The following is a 28,000-nucleotide window of genomic DNA, read 5'->3' as shown; positions in this document are numbered from 1 at the left end:
CAAGTCTTAACGCTTTTAATTTGTTTTTACATCTTCAATTTGCACGAATAATGAATCATTTTCGTTTGGGTCCATTTTTTTATTTATTACTTCTTGTACTTTGGTCAGAACTAAGTGGTAAGCCAACAAATTTTCATTGTCAATAAAAAAAAAATCTATCAGTGAATAAGTTGCTTTCATCGTTTTTCTCAATTCAAAATGTTTATGTCTCAGTGGTGTCACCCTAACACATGCAGCATGGTTCAGATTACAGACAAATCTCCTGTCATTACTACAAATTCAAACGCTGTTTCATGGATTAAGTGGCACAGTTCATAAGGTCCAAAGGTAAAAGTTAGTGATATAAACCCTCAGTCTGACCTAGAAAAGAAGAGTTAGAACCACGTTTGCTTCAGCTTTTAGTTCCCATGTCACAGATTTCCTTTGTGTTGCTCAAAGTTGTCCAACCTCAGTCTTCTGTCGTCTCACTGATGGGTTCAGGTCCCACGACGTCTCAGAGATTTCACTACCTGCATCTCGATTTCTTGGAACACTCCTGGCTCCTCGATGGTCGGTGAGATCTGTGGTAAGAAACAGTTCGTGTCATCATGTTAGGACCTCTATTTGGTGGCTGTGCGCTGTGTCCATGTGAAGCTTTGTATTAATACATCTGTAAATAGAACGTCAGGTTCTCTGTTTGTCATCCTGTTCTCTCTTCAGCACCTGATCAGAAAACACTGAATCTGTAACTATGAAGAGATGAAACCCTACTAAGATCCCAGTTTTGAATAATGAGTGCATGACCTGTTAAAGCACCATCATTACTCACTTTGAGTTTTTTAATTGAATCTTACCATAGGGTGACAAATAATTTCTAGTGCTTCACCTTCATAAAGTTTGCAGTGATGAGAATAGTACACACAATATTTCCATGACAGCTGTGTCTTACCTTGTAGGGCTTGCCGTTGACCAGGTCGGCTAACGAGGAGCGGGGGATCTTGCCAGAACGTGTCTTTGGCAATTCTCTGACAAAAAGCACTTTCCTGAAGGCAGCAACGGGTCCGATGGTGTCTCTCACGAGCTTCACCATCTCATTTATGAGCTGCTCGTTTTCCTGCACACCTGCACAGACAAACAAATTCATGCATGTGGGAGAGATAATTAGATAACAGCAGTTTATTATTATTTTAAGGCTTGGCCAAACATTCGTCACAGCTCACCATTCTTGAGAACACACAAGGCCAAGGGAACATGGCCCTTCAGAGGGTCCTCTAGACCCACCACAGCACATTCTCCCACAGCAGAGTGCTGCAGCACAGACTGCAAAACACAAACATTCAGAATAATTCCACACACGAGAGTTCAGGGAAACCATCTAACCACCTTCATTTTATTTGATTGTCTACCTCCTCCAAAGCTCCGGTCGACAGTCTGTGACCAGCCACGTTGATGACATCATCAGACCGGGACATGATGTAAAGGAAACCCTCCTCATCCACAAAACCTGCATCCATGGTGTCATAGTAACCCTGATGTGAAAAACACACATCACAGGATAAGGTATCTGGCACACTCATATATAATCCAATAGGCTCTTCTATAAATTCTACTTTTACAAAGTTATTAATTCTTAATAATGTTGTTGAAACTGTGAGAAAGGTGATAATTCTACTAAATGTTTATTATTGAGGTCATAATGGGTGCTGAGTCGTACTGGAGAGCACTAACTAATAGCTGCTTTGGCTCCATCATTTATGTAAATGTGGTTAAAACATTACAAACACCTCTGAATTAGGTGCATCCTAATAAGACTCAACCACTCACTATGACCTCAATCATCAACAGCAGAGTTGCTCCACTGGGCAGCATTAGATCGTACAGGGATACCTAATGAAGCGGCCTGTGAGTGACTCTGTACCCGTCATTCAACTCAAGTGATTCTGTAATAAAACATTTTACCACTAGATGGCAGTCTTCTAATACATACTCAATATTACATGTTTAATTCATTGTCATAAAAGAAGTGAGCAGAATTTCTAGTAACTACAAATGTTATTGATATAATTGATGGGCTTCATTAATAAATGGGATTTATTAAGTTATAAGTTATTTCAAGTTATAAAACACAGTTAAGAAACAATAACTTACTGGGAACTTGGAGAAGTAGAGCTTCCTGAACAGGTCCTGGTTCTGCCAGAGTGATAATGCTGCTCCAGGTGGCAAAGGAAGCCTGGAGGGAAAAGCACGTCAGTTTTAATTACAGAGAAAGTTTCACTTTCATTTCTCTCTTTAGCTGCTCTCCTGGTGCACACATTAATTAGGGAAAAACAAAAAAAGCTTCTGTACAAGACTTAAGTAATGACAAAGTCAGGCTTTCTATGTGGGTCTGCACACAAGAATGGATTGTGTTTAAAATAAGAGCTGCCAGACTCTGCTGGACTTGGCACCCAAACCCATTCACAGAGGGCAGAATAAGTCGTAGTATTATTCAGACTACTAGTAGTATAAGTATTTCACCGTCCTCAGTTTTTCCTGACTCTGCATTAAAAATCATGGTGCTGAAGAGCTGTGACACAGTCCAGCTGCTCCCAGCGACCTGTCTGTCAATATTGATTCAGACGTTATGAGGCTGCAGTCATAACCTCTGCTCTAAGAACAAGATGGCTGCATGCTTTGTAGTAGCTGAAAGGAGGAACAGTAACAGCTGCTCCTGTCGGTTTATAGCTCGACCTGTCGTTATTCCTTGAAGCACTCTTTATATGGATTCATTGGAAATCCTCCTTGCTGGCAGTGATTCAATACCAACAGTGATAAGAGATACAGTAGACATGAAGATAAGACAGCACGAAGGACTGCTGGTCCACATTACACCGGCAGCTCTTTTGCATAAACACACATTTCCTTCTCCATCCTCAGAAGGATGATTAAGGTTTAGGGTCTGATCTAAGCTGCCCAATGGCAAATTATTAAGTTTAATCACTGAAAGATTGGAGTTTAAATCTGATTAGTGCAAAATACTTTTATGTCACATGCAGAAAAAAGGAGCAGCGATAACTAAGCTGCTCACACAACTGAACGCATCCACTCAACTTACCTCACCACAATATTTCCCAGGGTTCTTGGTTTCACCTCCTGCATGTCATCTTCAATCACTGTGACTAGCAGAAAGGGAAAAGCAAGCAATTCATATTCAGAGGTTTGTCACCCACTGGCAAACTGGAAGATCAGAAGGATTAAATACTCTGCCGGGAATTATATGCAGCTCGATTCCTTCTCAGCTTTTCTGTATTGATTTACCTGCATCTGCAGCTAAGGAATGACAACTTTGAAGCACATTCAAATAATAATTACAAGAAATAAATACAGGGGACAGGTTGGTAAACGTTTAGTGTTTGTGTAGTGGGCTCAACAGTCTTACCATTGTAACCTGGGACAGGTTTGCCAGCCTGACCTGCAGGTGGCGTGAGAGAATTCCCCAGACCAACACATGAGGCGGTGACGGCTGAGCCGGTTTCTAGTGAGAAAAAACAAAACAGGGTTGGTGAAAATACGTGTGAGTCTCCAAAATCCAACAGCCCTGGATCAGTGGTGAACACTGCATCAGGACACAGTCTCATTGTTCTGTGTCTGGGTTTCAAGCTTCTAGGAAGAGCTTGTGTGGTATGAGTTGCTTTGCTTCCGAGGGCAGCATTAACCTACATTATGCAGAACTATGACAGCTCCTGTGGGCTCTCCCCGACTTCACCACCCAACTGTGCTCCACTTACAGCAAAGACTCGCCTGTCTGTCAGTCTGCCCCACTAGCCCACCCAGAGAATAAATAACAGAATCAATTCCAGCTCAGTAAGCAAGATTACATCAGGAATCTCAGAGCTGCAGACAAACCCAAGATTAGCATCTGTCTCCTGCACTAAAAACTCAAGAGCAGGATTCCTGCTTCTCAGTCACTGTTTGTGCCTTCAGCTACATACAGTAGCTTCCATCTTTGAGGTTTTCCTTTCACCAAGTAATGAATTTGACTCTGTACTCAGCTGATGTTGTAATTAACATTTACACAACAGGAGACAGACCAACAGAGACCCATCATCAAGATTGTGATTCGCATCATTTTGCATTTTTCCTTATGTTTGTTCTCCCTCTGTCTGCAGGTTCATGCTGTTTGCTCAAAGGGCAACGTTAATCTTCATCTTCTGTTCAACACTGACAGCGTGTCAAAATGCTCAAACTCCTGTGCTGTTATGCAAATATATGCAAACGTGTGCACAGGCTAATCTAAAAAGTAAACCTTCTGATCTACTAAAGAGTACATGTAGTGTAAATATGATCTGTCAAGTATTGTTCTTCTCCAGTTAATATGCAAATGTATGCAGCACTGCAACATAATCAGATCATCTATTGCAGTATACAGTTTCATATATTCTTCTAAAATATGCAGGCACGTGCACTACTGATGCCAGAAGTATCATCTGAGAGGGCAAAGACGAATGGCCTCTGCAACAATCAATAGACCTGTGATGTGCAAAAATGCATCCTGGACTCTTCATTAAACCTGGAGGCAAAGCAACAGAAGAATTAATTAGAGTTACACACCTGTTAGCTATAAAAGAAGAGACCAGCCATGAAAAATGACTCGAAAACAGAGGAAAAACAGAGACTACTACTACTACCAGTCAGAAACAACACAGATATTATATAGTCAGAAATTGGGATTCAATCTAAACTACAGACATAGAAAAAGGGAACTACTGGATGTGGGAATGTGGAGAAGAAAAATACAGTTCTATCACTTTAAGTTGATGCAGACTGTATCTTCTCTCTGCTACTTATCACATCCCAGCCCTGCTTCCAACTTCAGCACAGCAGGCTTCAAAGACCTGAGCTCACAGGTACGAAGAGGCTCTTGGTTGAAGTAGGGATTGAATTAACAAAGAACAGAGGGAGGAGACGGGGGGGAAGTCAACACCAAAACTGCAGCAGCCTCTGAAGTGGCAACTCTGAAACTCATTCATCAGGGACAGGTTACTACAGGGTTCAAAGTTCATCACTGACAGGAGAGGCTGCACTAAATACCAGTGAGAAAACTACATTTTTTATGCTGTGAGGACCTGGTCAGAAGGTCAGAGAGTCAAGACATGCCCTTTCCTTTACACGCCCTTCCTGTGGCACATTTTTAATTATAAATCTGAATGAGCAAAGGAGGAAATTCAACATGTGTAACCACATCCTAACTGTGAAATCAAACTCTTTCACACTGAACCTGATGACACAGTTTGACCCTAAAGAACTCTATACTTGCCCTTTAAAAGCTCGACTGAACTCTGCGTCAATTAAGACTCAGCACAACCACTGAGCCGTGTCAGGGTGAGCGGAGAGTTTAAACCTGGCTGTTTACAGAGGGAGCCAGGTCTTCAACTTGGCGATACAAGCTGAGTAAACCTAAACACTAATGAAAAAGGAGAGTATAATTACACCTTGACATTTATAAGGCATAAAGGAAGAAAGGGAACTTAATAAAATAATATATATTATTATTTTAGTCTCACATTTACATAAACAATGGTGAGCTAACAAGTACATAAACATGCTACTGGGTCCTTCTGCATTTTAAAATACTTCTATTATTTCAATAAGAAGACGGTATTGAAGTAGAAATACGACTACTATTGACACCATCTGCACTGTGACTCCCCCACTTATACAACTCAACAGTTTCAACAATAAAAACCTTCCCACAGAGCGATATCTCATCAGACAGTTATTTATCCAAAACATGTCCACTTACAGGTCAAGATGAATAAATTCCCTGAACTAAAACAGATACAGTATGTCCAGTGGGTCACACCGTGAAGAGCAGATAAATGTTAGATGAGAAAGGCGGCACAGGCGGAGACAGGTGAGTGGGCACTAGAGGGGAGTGAAAGCATCATCTGTGGGCTCGAGTTGTTCACACACGCACAAGCTGTGTGGCTGTCTGCTTGTCTGACTGCCAGTGTGAGTTTTTTGGCACGAACGCCTTCACAGACAAAAACACACCTCGCTATCAGTCTTCTTCTACTCCCACCTCTGACTTTTCCTTTTCTCTCGCTCGCTCTTGCTCCCTCGTGCTTCTTTTGCCTCTGTACACAAACAAATCAATCTTCCTTCGACCTGTTGGAGATGAGCTTGGCCGGTGAGAAGCATTCTGAGTGTGATGAATGGGCTGAAGGAGGGGGAGGGTTGCTGGAGGATGCGTTGGAAATGCAGGATTGGTGATACTGTGGAGCATTTTCAGCTGAAGAGGTGCTATCGAATAGCCGTGCTCATTCCTAGTCGCTTGGAGGGGAACTGCTGTTGAGGACAAACAAAGACAGCTCCTTTGATGCTGCACCCTTTTCTCTTTGCATGTCCACTTGTTTCTAAAACAGGTATCTCTGCTCTTCCACTCTCTCTGTGCAGTTTGCATGAAGGATCTGTGATATATGGAATCCATCAAGATGAATCACTTCTAACTCAAGTGCAATCTTATTGCCTCAATGCAAAATATGCAGCATCACCAGCACCATGACTATACCTCACAAATCTCTTCCGATACATGTTTTTCTGCAAACCAGCGCCTCACTAGCATTTTTTTTCATAATCTAGAAAATGGAAATGGTACAAACACATTGGAAATAATATATACAATCAGATAAAAAACATTAACACTGGTTTAAATTACAACATCCCAGATATTCAAAGGTCTTTTCTGGTGCTGAGCTAAAGCCAAAGTACAAGAGGAAACATTTCACTGTATTTCTAGATAATCCGATTTATCCTTTTGAGGGCAGCAATTTAACTGGCAGACGTTTGAATGAAGCTGCTACAAGTAAACACTTAAATTGGGTGTCAGATGAATGGTGCTGGTCCCACCTGCTGGCTGATGGCTTCTTCTCCTAATTGGGCTTCTGTACCAAATTTCAGCTTGGATACCAGCACAAATAAAACTCAGTAATGGCATCAGGTTCTCCAGTTTGTCACAGAGATCTCTGCTGTTGGGAGTTTAACAGGGAAGCTAACTCGGTTCATTATACCTGCTGCTGTAGATAAAGCATGCAGCACTAAACGTGTCATCTGGAATATATAACAAGCCTGACAGAAATAGCTAAGAGTCTTATGTACATCATATGCATGCACATAAGCTCCTATGGTTGTCGGGGTAACTTGGTCAGGAGTTAATCAACATGTTCAACCCAAGGTCACCAGGAAAAACTTTTATCCAAAGCAAGTAGGTCTTGCCCAAGGACCCCTACTGGAGGGAGACCACAGCTGGGATTTGAGCCCTAGTCTCCCACATGGGAGGCGGTGATGTTACCACTAAACTAACCAGAATGTCATTGGCACTCATTAAGATTTACTGGGACTGAAGGGTGCAGCTGTCTCAGTAACAGGAGACTCGACAGTTTAATTATAATATCAGGAAGGTGTGAACACAACAAAACACTCAATGTGTTTATTTATCTATTTTTTACAGAAGCTGCAGATTAAATTTAACTTTATTTTACTACTTATTAGGGGTCTATTGTACTGAGTTAGATTGTTTTCATTTTTAACCTCGTATAAGTCCTTAAAAGCTGAATGAAAGAATAAAGGCAAAATATTTCAAAGACAACTGTAAAAATGACCAGTTTTTGGCGACGTTCCAGCCACACATCTAGTGTCACATCTAGTGTCACATCTAGTGTGGCTGGATAGTGCAGTGGTAAGATTATCATCACTCCAAGTGGAAGACGGGGGTTCAAATCCCGGCCCAGCCCGTTACCCTTCATAAAATATGACGGGATGAGTGTTGGGATCTGCTTTTGTCTCTGTATCTGTCTGTGTAGAATGTCAGACATGTACGACATTCCAGCATTTCACTAGTGTGGATGGATAGCGCAGTGGTAAGAGCACTCCCTTCTGTGTGGAAGACTGGGGTTCAAATCCCCACCCAGCCAACTGTTCCTCATAAAATATGGTGGGTGAAGAGTAATTATGTGGATCAGTTTTTGCCTCTGTATCTGTAAAACATCAGACAGGTTCAGTTCCAGCCTTGCCACTAGTGTCGGGCCGGACAGCGTAGTGGAAAGATCACCGCCCTCCGAGTGGAGCACTGGGGTTCGAATCCCAGCCTGGGCAGATCCTCCCACTGTGTGGTTCAGTGCGAGTGCTACGGCAAGGAGGAGTCAGGACGCCGGGAGTAGGGGATGTTGTCATCATCCCCCTATTTTGAGATGTAGGAGAGAGAGGCAGCTCAGCAATAGGTTAGGTGTAGTGTAGTGTAGGGCACTCCCCACCTGCCAGAAGTGATGCACTATGCATTGTGTACACCCACAGATGGAATGGGATCCCAACACAGGCCCAATGATGGACTAAAGGAACAGGACGACCCCCCCCCCCCCCCCAACACAGGATGGGACGTCCCAAAGACTACTCATAGCCACCTGGACTATCATGGACTTAAGGAATGGGACCTCAACACTGGACCTGGAATATGGACATGGCTTCATTGGGATAGTGCTGAGCTGCCTCTCTTTATTCTAGTAATGTAGGTGTGTGACAGCTAAATTTATTTGTTGTATGTAGGGTAGTATTTTATTTTAGTTTTTGTTAGCAGCAGTTGCCAATTACATTCTGTTAATCATCTTTGTTGACTGATTTAATGTTCAAGGTTTGTGCCACTGGAAGCATCAGCAGCTACACAGTAGTTGATGATAATGACAGTGTTGAGATGCACACTTGTACTGGGGCTATGTGGATGTGTGTTCTGAGACTGTACTAACAACAGTACAGCAATTAAACTATGTTATCTATGATGACAGCACATCAAAAAGACTATCTCTATTCATACTGTCTAGGGCCAACTGCAAGTAAACATCATGTGAAGATTACTACTAGAATTTCCAACTTTATTTATAACTAGATTGATTTTACTTTCCACACTCTCACCTTCAACAACTTTCTATTTGGGGGTAGGTACTATCTAGCATGTGGAGCACACTACTACACTATTATTCAATAAGTAAAGTACCCTCTGAAGTCTGCTACTTTGTCCTTGTGACTAAACTAACTCACACACACTCAGGAGAACTAGGAAGTGTTAGTGTAGACAGTGGGAAGCTGGGGTTCTGGTCCCAGGAAGTATAGTATGTTTTTATAATCATGGTGACATGTGATATCAATAGACTGGTAAAAGATCTGCAGCAAAAGGACCTACCTTTTGACTCTAACCCAACCCAGGGACAACAGGCTAGGATAACTGTATTGGCTCTAGCGAGGTCTCATAATGGGACAGAACCAGTCTGTCCAGGACCTTTATGATGTGTAAGGTGAGTGCAACTGGTCTGTAATCATCTATGAGCAAGGAGATGACAACTCCAGGAAATAGCACCAGACGTGTCTTCCAAACCTTTGGCATCTAGAATCCCAGAGAGCAGCTCTGTTGGGCTGACACCATCAATACATTTACATTTTGTCATTTATCAGACACTTTTATCCAAAGCGACTTACAAACGAGGACGTTTTTTTGTTTTTTTTAAATGCAAAGGAAGATGCAGAAGCGTTCTGTTTTCAGCAATTTTTAAATATTAAAGCGAGGTGGCCGAGTGTGCAGAGTTCTGCAGCTCATTCCACCATTGTGGAATCACTGAGCTGAACAGTTTTCCTTGGTGTCCACTGTGTGGTGCTGGCATCACCAGACGTCGCTGCTGATGGTGCAGTTGGAGTCTGGAAAATGTTCCTGTAGCCAGGTCTAAGTAAAACACATAATATTACACTTCAGGATATTCCTGCTGGCTTGAAGTCAGCGCACCGATCTAGAGAAGGTTTAAACCTTCTCTTCCACTCTTTCTTTTTGAGTCCTGCTCTGCATCCCTGGCACCTTCGTAGCTCCATGGGGAACAGGGGTGCTTCTGCGAGTAAGTGTTGGGAGAGCATGAAAAATGGGGGAAGAAATCATAAGTAAAGTAGAGTATAAAGAATAGTAAGGAACAGGAAAAAACACACAAAATCCCTACAAAATACAAATCTAACAGGAGCCACTGCAACAGGCGGCCACCTGAGGCGGCACCAGGTGAAGTCTATAGCTTCTTAGAAAAACATAAGATTTAAAAACAAGCCTGCAGGGGTAGTATATCTGTTAGAGCTCTTAGATTTCAGGTCAAGATTCCTTATTAACCCCAGATCCAGTGCAGTGCTGCCTTTCTGCTGTGTTGTTGAGTTCTGTACTATCAAACCCCCAAGCTTTGATTCAGTGAGTGGATGGTGATGCTGTAAAACTGCCCCTCTGACTGTCTGAAACTACTTTACAAGAAGAAGAGGACATGTGGAAGACAAATCTGTGCTAGTACTGTTTTTGGCAAAGGCAAGAGCAAAAATCCTCTCAATTCTAGCGTTTATTCGACAAGACGGATGCTTTGAGGGTGTCTGGGTCACTCTTTTTTAAAAAATTCTTAAAGATGATTCCGTTCTGTGTATGAAGGCATCAACCGTCTGTCAGTCAGACGACAAAGAGACTGCCAGACAAAAAAAAACAAGCACCTAAAACACTACTGTACATCCACCTCTCACTGGTGAGGCAGCCAAACCCTGCCAACTGGAATCACACATTTGTTGCCAGGCAACACCAATGACATCAGCAACCTTCATCACCCCCCGCCAATGGCACTTGGGCTTAAAATAGAGCACAGATTATTATCAGGCTTCAAATGGCAGATATATTCTCATATGCACAAAAGGGGAACTAAGCTGTGCTGCCTGTGGCTTCAAGTGGCTCAGGAGTGACAAACTATACATATGTGTCTGGGTTTGATGGATTTAAAGCGTGATGTTCTGGGTGGAGAAGAAAGTGCAAGTGGGAAAAAAACCTTAGTGTGAGGTGACGCCTGGGTGGATGAGACTGGATGAATCAGCACCTGGATGACAACAGAAGGCTGAGAAACAATTAAGTCCATTGCACATCGCTCTGCTTCAGAAAGCTAAGCTTGCTCGCCACTACCCGAGCATTCCAGAGTAAAAACTAATCAGAAGCTGTTCAAATTTACATGCAAGAGCTTGTTAGTACAATAAAATATTAACATAAAAGCACATGTAAGCCTGATACTGAAAAATATAATGTGTTTGACAAAGAAAGTACCAGCTAGCATGGTGCAAAACAATACACACGATGTCCCCTAAATCCAACCCTGCAGGTTAAATAGATTTTTAAATCTAATGACGAGCTTTAACCCATCACCTCCTGTCAGCTGTAGGTCATAATGCCCCTCTCTATGGCACAGTCAGGACAAACTGTGTGGCAGCTGACTTCTGTTCATTATTCCAACCAGGCCCTTGTGCAGACTTGACTGCTGCTAGCTCTGTTGTGTGAAGCGACCATTTACCCATCAGTAGTGATACACAGTTAGCTGTGAGGTAGGGGAAGCCTCTAGAGGACTGATGGAAAAATGATGCGAGGTAAACCCTGAGCTGTTTTTAATCTTTTCAGATGTATGTGTCTGGGGCAGCTGATGAACTGTTTCCAGTGTAGTGGAATGATTTCAAACATAATGAATTAGATGATACATCTTTCAGCTGAAGCTGGAAAAAAAAATACTCCAGAGAAATCTAAAGTGATGATACAGCAGCTTTACACCGAGGAGCTGGAGAAAACACTTCATATCTCTGTCAGAGACATGCGTCTGGGGTAAAGGGTTGAAAAGCATGTTATCAAAAATAAAACTCTGTTACAAATATTTTGTTATTACATTAGCAAGAGAGATTCCTCTAAAAGTAAACAGAAATCCACCTGCATCTTATTCAGCAGTCAGTGACATACACTTCCTCTGCTCTCCCAGGATCTTTTTACCAAACATTAAAATACATTAACAGATATGAAATTAATAATTCCAAGATTCAGACTTTTCCAGATCCCCTGTGAGGGACTGATCTTATTGTACTTCAGCTACTCTTCCCATCATTTCTAATACTACCTCTTTTCTCACCATCGATCGCACCTCTCTCCTGCTGAATATTACATTCCAGAATCACAAGCATGCAGCTGGAAAGATTTATGGGCAACTGCACTGGTGATTGATTTTATTCTGTTTCTTCTATTTTGCAGGTGACTACAAAAAGCAAAGCTCCATACAAGTCAACAGACAGATATATCAATAGTTTACAAAAAAAAAAAAACACATATGCAGTGGAAGGACTTAAAGGAGTCTGTTTCTCCTTTCTGTGTTTCACATTACGGAGTCAACAAGTCCTATATGCTAAACTGTTTTCACAGACAGAGACAAGGTCTCAGCAGGGTGACTCATGAACTCAGTACAGGTCATATGAAACTACCTACACATGTACACTTTCATGACACTTTTATGATGATTAACATGATAGTGTATTCTTTTCCTGTCTCTTTCATCCACACATCTAAAGTCAAACTTCCTCAAACACACAAAGAGAAAGCGAGTCAGTTAAGGAGTGACCCACTCTACCGTGAAAAAGTGGAGAACACATTCGGATTGCCATCACTGCCCGCAAGCTGCCAGTTATTGAGTTTAGCAGGGGGTGAAGAATCCAATGGGATTTACACATCTAGAGAGAAATCAAGAGGGCGCCAGAGGTTTTTCTCCCAACTCGATAAATCACCTGGTTCGGATAGCCACGAAGTGTGACAGTATTTTGATAAGGTAAGTGTTTAAGGCAGAGAAAGGAAGAAAGATTTAAACTTGGCTGTGATACAAACATCCCCATGTTTAAGTGGAATGAAACGTTATCTCACCTACACTGAAGCTGCAGAGAGAAAAACAGGAATTACAAGCTCTGCTCAGCAGACTGGTGAAACTTTGATTTAGTCCAACCATCTGCACTGTCAAGTAAACACAAGCTAAGGCGAGAGTACAGGTAAAGAGTAGTTGATGCATTAACCATTACTGAGTAAACAACTAAATCAAACGGCACCTAAAGGCTTGAAAAAGGCATAATCCTGTGTTTTCCTAAGTGCACTGTAGTTCATTCTGAACTCCCACACAACTCGTATGAACACAAAATGCTCATCCAAAAACCTTATGTAACATACACTAGTGTATGGGTGTTTAAACTGAGCATAAAATACCAGAGAGAATTCACTGCTATTAATGCACTCAAACTCATTCTTACATTGTACAATCACACTGCTGACAAACTCACAGTATTTAGTATATAACTGTGTCCCAGGAGTTGGATGGACACCAGCCAAGAACGTGCATCCATCAGTTAATCCACAGAACAGATTAAACCTGCAGCTCTTCCCCAAAGAGATGATCTTGCCTTCTGTGTCTGGCAAATCTCTGTCTCATAAAAGCACAAAGAGCCATGTTTAGTGCCAAGAATTAGCCTCAAAACTGCAAACAATATAACTGCAGTAGATTTCTTAGTTATATACAATCTTAAGTGTGTTTTCTTTGCTCCCGATTATATTTTCCAGGTATTAAGTGAGGTAGTAGAAAACATTTTGATATGCTTGGCTGAAATGGGCCCAGCCAGTTATAAGGTATCCATCTTCAATTCATCTTCTTGCAGACAGAAGGATGCAGCTTTGAACTGGAATGCATCATATATGTAGAATCAGCTATTTAAATTCGAGAGACTGATAAATCACATTTTGAAATATTCCAATATTGAGCTCTTCACGCTACCACTAAGCCTGGACAGACCAATCAGCCAAAAGGGCTAATCTTCACTCAGATCTGACTGTGTTGTCTATACTAACTCAAGGTCGATGGCTTTCTAACAGTCCAACAACAATATTGATTCGATATTTAACACAGAGTTGTCATCTTGTCCAGCATCAAGCCTCCATTTGTGCAGCCAGGATATTACAAAACAAAGAGACATCCAATTACGCTCTTGCTCTCTCTCTTTCTCTCTCCATTTCGCTGGCACATTTATCATAGTTCACTTGTAATCTGGGAGAACAGCAATAAAATGAGAGGAGGAAGGGGCACAACATTAGCATGATGGCACAGTGCCTGGACTCAAACCTCCAATACAAGAGGTTAATTGGGTCTTACCGATTCAAGAATCATTAGAAACCGCCTGAGAAACAATGCTGGGAAAACAAGGCTCAAATTACACGTATTATCAGTCAGGCCCATGACAACCATGATCTACAGTAGCTGTAATTAGTAACTGTACATTAAAAAGGGCTGCTGGTCGAGGCAGCACCATGTGAAAAGCAGGCAGGTGCTTTACTAGCACAGAGTAATTTGTTCTATAACCACTTTTCATTAACGTAATCATAATTTTCATATCAGCAGTGACATCTAAAATAATTAGCGGTAATATAGACACCCTAACATGCTTGGCACGCTTAACAAAAAGAGACGAAACTGGCACAACAACATGCAGCATGGATACTGATGCAAATGAGAACTGGTGAAGGAGCTGTTCTTTGTAAGATATGATGAGAAAGCTGAAACCAGAAGTCGACCAACCAGTCAGAGCATGTTTGTGGTATAATGCCACTACATCCGAGAGCAAGGGAGACTGAAGGAAAGGGCTATGCAGAAGAAATATCGCCTCACCTGAGGGAGATAAAACTTCACCCAGAAGGTGATCCAGCAGCAGGCTGCACTTAATAAAGTGCGGGGAACACTGAGATGATGGGAGGGGATAAGATATGGACTGTTCTACCCAGCATAGTTGGGGATTACAATGAAGGATGGACTGAGATGGAGCCTCAGGGACCCTGTACAGCCAAGACGTTTGGCTTACATATTGAAAATAGAGTAGTTCCTGAGACACTTGCACTTTCTGTGTGATGCCTCAGCCATGGAGCAACAATTAGTGTGGATTCACTGGAAGTCTGTCCAACCACCATCTCACCTAAACTTAAATATGTGTATGTAATGAGCGTTTTAATTCCTGTTGCAGTGTGAGGAGAAAACATTTGTTAGAAAATGTGAAAAGAAAGACTTCAAAATAAATAAAAGCTTGTATGTTTAAAATAAGAAAGGGACAGGGAGATTACACACATTCTGGAAACTGCTAAGCTTCCCTTCACTTGTCTAATGCACAATCACTGGACTGTGGCTTAAGGGACATGACCCAGCAATACTTTTAAAATGATGACTGTGACTCTGCCTCTATGAGCAAAACATTAATCTAAAGAGCACTGGTGCAATGTAGCATGGAAATCTCAACTATGTTAATGGAATTTTTAAAGAGTGGGCAGAGCAACTAAAAGTCTCTAACAAAGTTAAGTAACACAAATTACTGTAATAATGTAAATAATCAATATGGTTCTGGACTCCCTGAAAATAATTAGGAATGAGACCACAAATACTCAAGCAGTCCGACTTAAAACAGGACCCAAATTCAATTTCTGCTCCTGAACCCATCATTGTTTTGTTTCCTTCATCTCTTCACTGAGCACAAAATTTACTGTCCACATCTCAGCCAGTCACTCAGTGTTTCATCTGGGTGTCAAATTAACATTAGTGGCGCAATAAAAGGCAATGTCAATCAAACCCCTCCACACAAATGTGGCTGACAGCAGGGTTAGGAGGGTAAACTAGGCCTTCTCGATTTCTATTTCTCTAATATAATCTACTGTAGCATATGATAGGAGATAAATACAGAACAATACCATGTGTACTTCAAGCACAATGATCTTGCTCAGTGGTAATAGAACAGTTTTCATTAAAAATATTATTTTTTGATTGTGTGAACTATTTCAAGTCAAGAATTATGTGCTTTTTCCAGTGACCTCAGCTGTTGTGTGACTGAAAGACAAATATAACTAGTGCTATGATACGTAGTGAGTTCCCAGAGAAATTCAAACAATGCCCTGGTCTACATTACAAGACATACAAGGGATTAATCAAAGAGGGAATGATAACGTGTAGATCATAATGACAGCAGGCATTGGGGGAATAGCGATTTTATGGAATTATCTCTCTTTTCAAGGCCAAGTTAATGTCAATGGGCCACTAAAATACATCAAATACCACACTTGGAGTCTTCCCACACTGATAAGCTGAAGATGAGTCTAAGTCCTAAAAGTTAAATTAAATAATCATAAATAGTTCACGCTAACAAAGTGCGTGAGCACATTCCTTCATTGTAGCTGTATCATAAGAACTTAATCCTTAAAGTCTGAGGGTACCGTGATTCTCAACCTACTAAACTAACATAATTAGAACTGCACCAGGCAGATTCACATATAGCATATGGTAGAGGATCAATTTTAGCAGCTGTTAGATTCCCAGTGAATTGTACACAATGTGCTTCTGTATGCAAACCTTGCTGTTCAGTGATGATTTATACTAAAGAGACAAACGGAAAATCATTTCAGGAGTCCTGAGGATTGAGGGTGAGTGGGTCACCCACTCTCTTGATCTGCCTGTTCCCATAATTTGATCTCTGATTTATTTGGTAATTATCATTTTGATTAAAAACAAACCTCAGAGTGACTTTTTTACTTATTTCCTGAACTTTCTGCAATAATGCTGCTCATCTTAGTTAGAATCTAATTTGACTGTTAGTTACTATTATGCATATCTGTATCTAAATCCTTACCAATGTAGCTTTAGTGTTTCAACAAGTCAGTCAGACCTCTCGCTCTAATTTAGGACTTTATAAAAGTAAAAGCCTTGCTACCAGTCTGCCACCAGTGATCCAGGACAGGAACCCCAAAGCTCCTCTTTGCCCATTCCAGCGTCTCCACATCACATCGCTCCCCTGCCACAAATAATGTACGTAACCTGCAAGGACACAGAGAACATCTGTCAGTCACATTGAGGAAACATGACACATCTACTCCCTCACCAGTACAGCCAGGTTAAAGCAAAAGCAGTCTGTCCAATATGAAAACAAACTTTATTTTTACCAAGTAGGTCTTAAGACTAGAATGTGACCGACACACTATTTATACAATATTTATTTGTGTTCAACAGATTTAGGGATGTAGTGTGATATAAATATATATATGTAAAAATATACATGGATTTATTGATATGCATTAAGAGACTCTGGGATCTGTGTAGCACTGGGTCCTAAAGAGGACCATGAACTAAAGCTGATAACTTTTCTTGAATGGAACTTTGAGGCCATGTAATATCTCTTAAAGGAAAATGTTTGTGCCTTCAATGCAGTACTCTCCACTCCATGTTTCCTATGCTGTGACAGCATCCGTTGCACTGCCTCCAACAATGTAAAGCACATAGTTCTTGCCATTTTCGCTGACTCAACAATCTCTCTGCCGCCTGTGATGGTTTGCCTCCATAGAGTATATCAGGACAGCAGAGGTAAGTCCTTGTTGGTGTTGAACATTCATTGTTCAAATGTCAACACAGAAAACTCTAAATTCCACATTTCACTTATACGCATTCAGCTATCTGCCCTCTAGATGACCTCTCAGTACTGATGAGACCCTGACTCAGAGTATCAGGAAACAAACTCTTGCAGGGATACTGCACTCTGCCCCTCTCTTACCAGTCTCCTCCTTGTCCAACCTTTAGTTTCCTCCTTTTTTGGATAGCTGTTACGCCTGGCTTCATGAAACCCTCACCCCCTGCCCTACAAGTGGCCCAAGACACTGAATCTACAGCCTCCTTACATGCATTCTCTCTCCCGTGGCTGCTCATATCCAATTCAAAACACAGCTGGTTGCTCACTACACAGGTGCCCAGGCCACACTGCAGCCACCGTGCAGCTTGATGGCTACCCAAATGACTGCAGGTCATCACTCATCGGTCTCAGCCCTCCGCGACAGCAGAATGACCTTCTAACTCCAATCAAATTTAAATCATAACTTTACTCTTCCTGCTCTCTCCCTGGATAATACTTATTCTGTTTTTTTCTAGCACTACTGCTCTCTAACCTGACTACATGGTTCCTGTTTTTTCTGGTCTTCATTTTCTAATGATGATTTGGGAGACCAGATACATATACCTGCAGTTTAGATTTATATCTTATTGTACCTTTCTGCATTGCAATAATTTCCCTGTGCAACATCTATAAGCTTTAATTCCAACATGATCTACTCAGTCTCAACATGACTTTCAGTTACCATTGTTTGTAGTACGGTGGAAAAAGCTGACTGACCTTTGTCTCGGTGGTGAAATAAACATGTTAACAACTAGTAAATGCCAAGACTATCAAATAAGAAAGAAGTATGTCAAGGACCAAAATAAAGTTTCTGGATTAACAATGTTCCTCCATTCATTTGCCTTGTAAGAACTGAGATAAATAACATATGTTTGACACATGAATGAGAGGCCACTGGTCTGGCAGAGACATTCAGTTACACAACATTATTGGTGAAGTTAAGGTACAATGGCAGCAAATACACTCCGTCACTGATGCAGTGACATAAAAAGAAGTATGAGCAGAAGCAGACTAAGATGTTTCTATGCCTATTTGGAAAGATAAGGCCACTGTGACCTCTATAGTATTACTACTGACTAAGGTTGTCATGGTTATTTGTTATGTTTTAAGTCTATAAAATGCTATTATGTCTTACTCTGTCAGATCAATCTAGTAAAAAATACAGCTAATGATATTAATCAAGTGGACATTTATTCTCCTAAACTATTTAATGAAGCCCAAAAAAATGCTGTATACATGTGTGTAGTAGGGCCATGACAGCACAAGGTGGGTGCTTCTGCTTCATGTGTTAAGTAAACTGGAGGATGAAGTCTCTGATCTTATTTTACCAATAATAATACTACTTTTAAACAACACCGCCCTTTGACTGTGCACCAGAAAGAACTATCAAGTGCAGTCATGCTCTTTATCATTTGTTTATGAGGGCGTCTCTTAGCATTGAGTTAGTGCTCATGAATTTGAAATACTACCGACACAGTCTCCATCCCTTTGTCATGCTACATTTATGCAGAGCACTACTGCCATCACAACTTTAGACAGCCCTACAGCAAGACTCTCACTGTGGTTTTCTCATCCACACTGGTGAGTTATATGACTCATGCACATCAATAAGGTCCAGGGCTATTACAGCTAAGCAGGCTCTAGAGGGAGTAAATGTCTCACATTGTCAATAAAGCCTAGACAGGGTATTTGAGCTGTATCAAATTAGAGGCTTTCGTGCAAGAGGTCTCTCTAGCATGACATTATGTTTGATGATGAAGCTTTTCTAAGATTTCTGGAAGGTTTTTCTAGGTCCATCAACATGCACACATAGAATAAAACATACTAAAAGCAGCACTCTTATACATCCTTTCACATGTAGTAGAAAGCAGCAAAGTGCACAGACTAAATCTGGATCCATTAGGAATATATTTTTATATTTATCTATACCACACTCAGTCAATGAAGGACAAGAAAAACTAGATAATCTTGATACTTATTGCTTTTCCTCTCATTCATGTACCAAATTAAGCTTTTCAAAATAGATATAAGAACTGACCCATACATTCTCATTAACTGCTCCTCTACTCAATGAATAGACATCTTTTTATTTATATATTCACAGTTTTAAATGCTATAAAAGCTCTAGTTGGAATGACACAATTGAAAGTACATTTTACAGCCCAACAAGTGAAAGGCTCGACCAGAAACTGAACCACCCTGCAGTAAAATGAAACCATGGCTCATTGCTGTCTTTGTATTACTGCGTCTGCGTCTCTGTGACATGTTTTGTTCAGCGCCAAAGGCAAATGCAGTAATCTTCCACCAACCTGCCTCCTTCAAGGGGAGAAGTCGCATTAAGAACAACAAAGTGTACGCAGAAACAGCATGTTGCTTAAATGACTGATTGTGGTAGAGTCAAAACTGAGAGGATAAATGTCACCAATACTAGAGGCAAAAATATTGTAGAAAATCATCTGTTCATGAGAACAGCATTTAAAATGGAGCTATGCATCCAGTAGAGCGAAGAACTGAAGATTATCAAATTCAGTACACAATGCCACAGTTACTGAATGATTCACTGGGGCCGTAGGTCATCTGCACTCAGAATTGCTTTACGATTGTGTGCTTACAGGCATTTTCAGACCGCTGAACAGAATGAAAGTGGTGAATTGACACCACAAACCCTCAGGTCTAAGTTTGTCTGCACTGCACCAAATGATTAACAATTGTGATAATCCCAGCAAGTGCTGCACTCACTGGGCCAAACTAGTATAACAAAATTTTTCTTTTTAACTGTGAGCTACATATAACCTTTACCTGAGACAGCTTTGTTAGAGGGTTGTGCTGAGGTTACAGACAGTAACCAATGGAGGTGGTAGGAGTTCGTACATCAACAGATGGCCAGACACTAATGAGAGGTTGGACACACTGTGCATACACCATCAGCCATGAGACACACCTTTCCAGGCTTTTCTGACTTGAACTCACACTCTGCAGGGGATAATTTAGGTGTATTAAAACCCCTCGTCATCACTGTTTTCATTAGTTTCTGATAACAGATCTACATTGTGTTGCAGTCCATTTATCAGGAATGATATCAGCATGGGACTTTGTCTTCCTGGTACAATATAAAAGTTACTGCTTTGTTTAGCTTATTCTATATACATTGTAATCAAGCAACGTGTCTTAGTGATTTCCTATTATGTGATGTGCTCCCGTCTACCTGGACAGGGGGTATTTCTTTCCGACTTCAGCGTGGGGGTCCTGCTGGCGAATGGCTCGAATGGCAGTGGGAGCTGTGAACATGGAGGAGGCTCTGTGTTCAGACAGTACACGGAAGAACGCTCCCGGATCTGGAGTCCCTACAGGCTTACCCTGTAAACATACAGTGCAGCAACAGCTTATTAATTGCAACATGCATGATGATGTGTATGACAAACTGCCTATAGAGTGAATAGCAGAAACACAAAATATTGCAGAGGCTCAAAAGCATTAACACCAAGATTTCTACATTGTTCACTTGAACTATGAACTGCAAACCATGAATATTCACAAAGCAGCTGTAGAAAACAGAGGGGAACACTGGAAGGCTGCCCTCCAGAGAGACTGGCCAAGAAATCCATGGATTAGAAAAACACAGTTGCACTGCAGAAGTATTGTTTGTCAGGAAGAAAAGCTATAGACAAAGAAAACCTGCAGGCAAAAGCCTTCAACAGCAACTATCACTGTGTTAGTGGTATTCAACCAACCTGTCCCTAAAGTAAGAGGAAAACTGCAGACGAGAATAGTAAACAGCAGCAGTGAGTTGTTGCTGTCATTTTTGCTGTGGTTAAACATTTGTGCTTGTGAATTGATCAGAGGGAAGACAGGATGTGGGAAGTATCATGCCTGAAGAAGAAAGAAATGGAGTAGACAAAATAGAATAAAAGGAGCTGAGAGAAGGAGAGAAAGAGGATATAGACACGCCTATAGGGTAGAAAACACATTTCCACAACATCATAACACTAAATCTGGACATTTTCCATATTTAGACATAGGCTTACTGGAAACCTTTTATGTTGGAGCTAACTATGAAACATATTCCATACTGAAAAGTAATGCTACACAAACCTTTTGTGTGGAAATCACATGTGCATCCAAAAACTAATTTGCACAAAAAAAGTACTTGTTTGCTTGCTGCACCAGTTAACAATGTGCTCATTCTGGTTATTCTATTCATAATATTAGCACATTACTGCTTATTCAGGATGTATGCTAGATGTATTGATGCAAAGCCTTAAGTGTTGAGCTGTGCAAGTGAAAGGTTTAGTCAGTATTATTGTTCATACACACAAATATTCTATGAGAGCAGCATTTAAAAGGTGTTATGCATTCAGTCCATCCCCTCATTCCTTCTGTGTCGTTTTCTAGCCCAAAGCCCATCTATAAACTGGAGCAATTAAACAAATATGGATGTATTCAGCTGGCAGAGCCAACAAAGGCAGACAGCTCACATTAAAACTGTGCAATAAAACCAGACTTGTACAACTTACAAAGCTCTCCAAGTCAGGTTTTATTGAACAGTTTCAGGTGTTTCATGTTCTAGTTTTAAATTTTAAACGTCATCTCTACCTCATAGAGAACTGTGGTGTTTCCATGTAGCAAAGGACCATAGCAGATATACGAATGGCCGACCACCCAGCCTAAGTCAGACGCGGCCCACCAAACCTGCAAATGGTTAAGAAAGGTAAAAACACATCCTCCACACAAATGAATATCCACTGTTTTCATGTAATTAGCTACAGAGACTACTTTCAGAATGTACAACGCTTCAGTCACCATAAATATTACATGGTGATCGAATCTTCTTTCAAGTACAGAACCATCTATCTGCTGGCTAACGGTATACTCTTTGTTATGAAGCACAGCACTAACTCAGAGAAGGATGCTTTATTGCCTTACATCTCCAGGACTCAGTCCATAAATATTTGACATGGTCCATTTCAGCATCACAGCATAGCCTGCAGTGTCTCGCACAACACCCTGAGGGACAAGATAAGAAAAACATCAGACTAGTGACAGGTATTGCACTAGGAGAAGAAGCAGGGGTTTAATATCAATCTAAACTCAACCTCTTAGCACAGCTAAACTAAAGGGGGCTGGTGTTTTCAAATGGCTGCTTAAAATCAATTCCAATTTAACCCTGTTGGGTAAATATTTCTGCACGAGTGTATATTCTCAATTCCTCATGCCCACAATAATGGAGTTATGGCCTCCCTGTGGCAATAACCGAGAGATTCTTAGAATCTTGGAGTAAAAAAAGCTGTCAATAACTGCACAATTAAGCTCAGGAACCGACCAGTAGGTGGACATTTTATATCTTCTGTTGGTCAAAGACAAAATGATGCTATTTGAAAGGAGCCAGGGTTTTTCCATTTGAAAGTGCCTGCAGGCAATTCCTCCTGCATGCACTCCAGCTCCTGCTGTGGAAATGCTCTGTCTTATTTATGTCATAGTGATGGTGTTTAGATTGGGTCTACATTGTTTGGCAGATGAGTCACGAGAAAGCTCTATATAGTCCTGACAGCTTTTAGACAAACAGGAGCAACAGTAAATTCTATAACTCACCAATGTGAAAATGTATGTTTACATGAGTCCATTAATGAAATTTCAGTTTCCACTCTCCTACTGGTCACAACCCTGTGGTGCCTCTACCTTTGGCGTTCCTGTGGTCCCTGATGTATAGAGGACATACAGAGGATGGCTGGAGGAAACAGGAACGCAGTCATATGGCTGAGCAGTGGCCATTTCTTCTTCCCAGTCAAGGCTCAACTCTGGACTCAGGGACACTTTCTCCTGTAACACAGAAAAATGAGGAAGATAGATTTATTGTTCATTAAAATAAAATTGTTCTAAAAAGAAAACTATTAAAAAGTGGTAATGACTCTTACTGCACCATCACTCTACACAAGCTACCCTAGCTAACAAGTGACTTATACAAATATAAACTCTTTCTTCAAGTTCAGTAAATCTATATTTTATGACGGCTCCAGAGGAAGACATCATCGATATCAAACAGACTCTTAAGGCAAAGAAAACAAAATGATTTTATTCATTTCCCTCAAAGCCAAAACAGAGTAAAACCTAACAAGCCTTACATCATGGACGCTGTGTTCAGGGAACCACAGCCTCTTGCCTGCTGGGTAAAATTATATATAAAGCTGTTGCAACCACATTCAAAGTGGTGCAACACACCACTGGGACCTGGGTCATGGTTCAAGTTTTTTAAAGCTAGTCTTCATTATATTTCTGAGGTCCTTATCCACATGTTGCAGTAGCTCCTGGTTACTACTGCCTCATTTCATTAAACAAACCATTTAAAATTTCACCTGAAATACAAGTGGACTGTAAGAAAGCAAGGTCAAGCCGTCATCAACTGCCATATTTCAGATTAATTTACATTATATCACATAACCAGCAACATATGTGTTTAAAAATGACACCAGACGGTCAGATTTAGCTTTACTGTGATTTGTGCTTCTTACCATGTTAGGCCTGTTGTAGATGAGAACTTTAGAAGGTCTGTGAGAGCTCAGCTCCATGGCCTTCCTCACCAGAGGGATGTACTCTACTCGTCTGCCTGGCTCGATGCCAAATGATGCAGTAACCATCAGCTTGGGCTGGAAAACACAGACGCTTAGTGACAGTTTGATTGTGTTAAATGTCAGGAACTTACAGCATCATTTTTAACATCTAGCACATGAGATGTCACTGAATTAGCTGAAACTTTTGATTTTGTCATTTGAGTAACATATTTACAGACCACAGGTTTAATGGAGAGCTTAATAAAATCCTGAACTAGCTGCTGCTACTGATTAGTTATAGTGTTTTTCTTTACACTTATATTTGTCTAACCACACAACTCATAATAGATCATTATCTTCAGAAATAGTATGTCCTTGGGTGTTCAGGATGGTCTGTTACATATTCTGTTATTATTAAAAAATACCAGTGCACGTGGTGTTACCTTCATTGACTTTCTTTTTGAGTTTATGCCTGTGAAAAGAAAACGTAAGCTCTTTCCACTGTGAATGACTCATTTTAAGCTTAACAAAACAAAGTTGCCTAAGGCACCTTTCGTTTTCAGTTTCCTATAGTTTGCAGGATCAATGGCACACATTGCTAACCGTGCAGAAGAATTGCTTAGGAACTCTATTAGGTGCAGCCATATTATTACCTGGCACCACACAAGTGCATATAATGAATGAAGAGTCATCACATCAGGCTGTCCTGAGTTTTGGGTAATGGGAAGTGACACTGAATTCATAAAGATTAGGTAGTTGTGTTGTTATAGCTCAAGAAAGGACAGATTTCAATCACAGTACAAATGAGACTGATTTCTAACCTTGGCATGATTGATGCGGACAGAAAGCTCTTTGGAAGCGAAGCCACCAAAGATGAGGCTGTGTGGGGCTCCAATCCGCGCACAGGCCAGCATGGTGAACATGGCCTGGGGCACCATGGGCATGTAGATGACTACCAGATCCCCTTTCTGTACCCCATTCTTCACCAAAACTCCAGCTAACCTGGACACCTGGATCAAGAGGCAGAGGAAGCAGAGGAAGTGCAAAGTAGTGAACATCACAACGCATCTGCTATAAAGGTGCAACGGTTCTCCAAATCCATGGTTCAGTTAAGACTTCTATTTCAATCAACTTCGATTTCAATCGACTTCAATTTCAGCTATGGTTTGGTTAATTACTCAGTTTTTGTTTTGTGTGGACTTTTGAAACATAGGTGATCTACAGTGGGTAGTGTCCCTGAATGCATCACAGCATGAATGACTTAAACTCTACTGTCCCTGCACGCAGAGCACAATATTATTTTTCAGCCCAAGGTCCATGCACAAAGGGAAGTGACAAGACCTCTTCCAACAAGAAATATTATATTTGTGGCAAACTGTATCACATTTGTGGATATAAGGCAGTATTAGTATGCAGTGGACTCCACTATGAGGGGAGCTGGATGTCTCCAACAGGCTGGCAGCAGGCAGGCTGTCATCTTCCATATCTGTGGAATAGGACTAGTGGATGTCTGTGACATGGTTTTGGTCAGAACTGTTTCTCTAATTTTGGGTCCAAGCTACACTCTCAAATTTCTTCTTATATCTGTTTTAGGATTGTTAAGTACCAAGTGAACAGAGGAAATTTTATTTTTGTGTGCATTTTGTGCATGGTTATTATTGCAAAAACAAAAGTCCACTTGTCCAAACCTTTTATTGGACATAATCTAACAAACAAAATAATTCAATCCTTATGTATATTAAATTCTAAAACGCTGTGCTATACTTCTATTTAGAATATATTTAAATTATACATGCCATTAACATTTAACTGACACATCTGACGTGATGCATCTGTCCAAATGTCAGGGAAATTAATTATTTTCCTTTCTTTCAGTTATTGCATTTTGCTGTATCCCATGATAATGTCTCAATCCAGCTGCCACAGCAGAACATGTTTGCCAGCTGTCTCTGCTGGTCGATCAAAAGCTAATGTATTGCCAAAGCAACACTGAGAAATTTTAATTTCTGTGCTTAAAATTCAGCCGAAGGTCACCTGCACTCTTCCCATTCCACTTTTTTTCCAGATCTGTTTTAACAAAAGTGACTTCATGCAGCTCTTTGTGCTGTTAGATTTTGTGATATCTAAATTTAGAAATACTATTAACCTGGTCTTGAAGTTCTCTGAATGTGATGATCTGTTTGATTCCAGTCACGGGGCTGTCATAAATGATGGCAGGCTGCTCTCCACGGCCGCTTTCAACATGACGATCCACAGCATTGTAGCACATGTTTAACTTCCCACCAACAAACCTGACACAAACAAACATAATAAACCAACAAACAGTAACACTGACAAAAATATGAACATTGAGGTTTCTAATTTTACAATTTTACAAAATGCATTTTAGGTTTACTAAGTCTATCATACACCACTAACAAAGTGTTTTTTGGCCGGAAAAACAACTTGATTTAAACCATCTCAAGCTAAAACATACGTAGATGCTTTTGCCAGCAGCACACAGCAAATCAATGCACTTGATAAGGCAGTCCAGTCATTCTGTTGCTGTGCATATGGACAAAGAGCAGCAAGCAGGTGGAGCAGATGGTGTCTGCTGTTTTAGAAGCCAGAGAGAGAGAGAGGGTAGCTGTGTCCTTCAAAATGACTGTACCAGATTCAGGCTGCTGTAGCTTTTCTTGCCATGTTAGACAGAAGAAATGAGCCTCAAACACCACACAGGAAAACAAAGTCATTTCAGTCTCAGCTGGACCGCTGTGTCTGAGCTGCGGTGCATTTTAACATTTTTGCTTTCCAAAACAACATCAATCATTTGTCAACATGCTAGGTTTCTCAGCTTGGCTTAAACACTTACTCAGCATCAAGTAATTTTTAGTAAAATAAACAGTACTGTAAAGTTTGGGGGAATCAATTTCTCAAGATGTTTGTGCTCTTGTAGCTAGCGTCAGCTAATATGCTAGCACGACTTCCCTCAAAGATAAATATAAGACCAATTCTGCAAAAAGAAAAAGTTCATTCATTTATTACTTACGCGTGAGGAAGCAAGGTCGAACATATTTATAAATCTTTCTACCAAAAAGGACGAACAACCTTAATTTGCACCTGCTGCATCACTTTAGCATTAGCCAATTAGCTAATCTGAACATCTCAGGGAAGATGTGACCAGACAAACAAAGATGGCCGCCGGATATGACGTACTATTCTCTTGTTTATTTTTTCATTCTAATTACATAATTAATTCTAATTAACATATTATAGTATTTTTACAATTACTTTATATTTTGAATTCTATTTATTATTGTAGTATTTTTATGTGTACTTGTTCCACTAAAAATCAACTTAAATGTATAAAGTACTTTGGATGATTTAATGGGTTCTCAGTGTTTTTGTGTTTTATCTTGTTAGAAATTCGTTGGTATGTTAATCTAATCACCACAGAGAGCCAGGTCTGGCATGATAACTCCAATCGTTAAACTGAAAGTAGTTTCCTCTAAAGGGGAATGTATTCATGTTATTAATATAATGTTAGGGCCATGCACCTATTTGGGAAGTTTAAAACCTTTGCAGGATGTATGTTTAAAGAAGTGTGTCAGTCAAGTCCGGTTCAAGTTGTTTACAGTGTTTGACTGTGACGCAACTTTCCATATGAAGCAGCTGCTGCTCGTGTGCAGCTCTGTAAACCTACCAGTTTGGAAACACTGGATCCTCAACGTGCAAAGTTTTCCTCCACGGTTCAAACCAGTCTATGTCCCGTCCCATCTCCCCCCAGAACGTCTCTGGGTGGTCTCTGGCTGTGGCGAAGGCTCGGCTGTACGCCGTGTCGGATGCATAGTTTCTGCAGGACTGCGGGGTGAAGTACTTGTGGATGTTCACAGATGCTTCTGCTCGTATGACGCCACGTTGTCGAGCTGCTGACATAGCCCACAGTTTCCTCTCGATCGTCCTTTGGCGCTGAACAGGAGCTCGAAAAGCCAACAGCAGCGTGTGCTTTACCTGGAGCTGCATGGCTGCTGCACGCCAAACTTTCCCACGGCCCTCGTCCTTCCGGTGTTTTTGTGCAGGTCGATCCAGGGAGCCTGAAAGAAGTCCGCTAGGGCCACCTAAAGGGGAAGGACTCTGCAGCCGGACTCCTTCCCATG

At 40.9% G+C, this 28,000-nt stretch overlaps 1 protein-coding gene across 1 annotated transcript; it reads right to left on the bottom strand.

The window, feature by feature from the left end:
* Window positions 1-58: 58 nt before the first annotated feature.
* Window positions 59-28,000, bottom strand: acss3 (acyl-CoA synthetase short chain family member 3). Its single transcript, XM_026361072.1, has 16 exons — window positions 27,547-28,000; window positions 26,011-26,155; window positions 24,686-24,874; window positions 23,826-23,960; window positions 22,996-23,136; window positions 22,243-22,323; window positions 21,913-22,008; window positions 20,525-20,676; window positions 16,591-16,694; window positions 3,398-3,493; window positions 3,074-3,137; window positions 2,128-2,209; window positions 1,386-1,508; window positions 1,200-1,299; window positions 929-1,101; window positions 59-560 (listed from the first exon to the last, which is right to left on the bottom strand). Exons 1-16 carry the CDS (start codon window positions 27,864-27,866, stop codon window positions 477-479), a joined length of 2,085 nt encoding a protein of 694 aa, XP_026216857.1. The 5' UTR covers window positions 27,867-28,000; the 3' UTR covers window positions 59-476.

The sequence above is a fragment of the Anabas testudineus genome, chromosome 23 (assembly GCF_900324465.2).
Source record: "Anabas testudineus chromosome 23, fAnaTes1.2, whole genome shotgun sequence".
Classification (NCBI taxonomy): domain Eukaryota; kingdom Metazoa; phylum Chordata; class Actinopteri; order Anabantiformes; family Anabantidae; genus Anabas; species Anabas testudineus.
The sequence above is the reverse complement of the archived record's forward strand: the minus strand, read 5'-3'. Positions and strand labels throughout refer to the sequence as shown.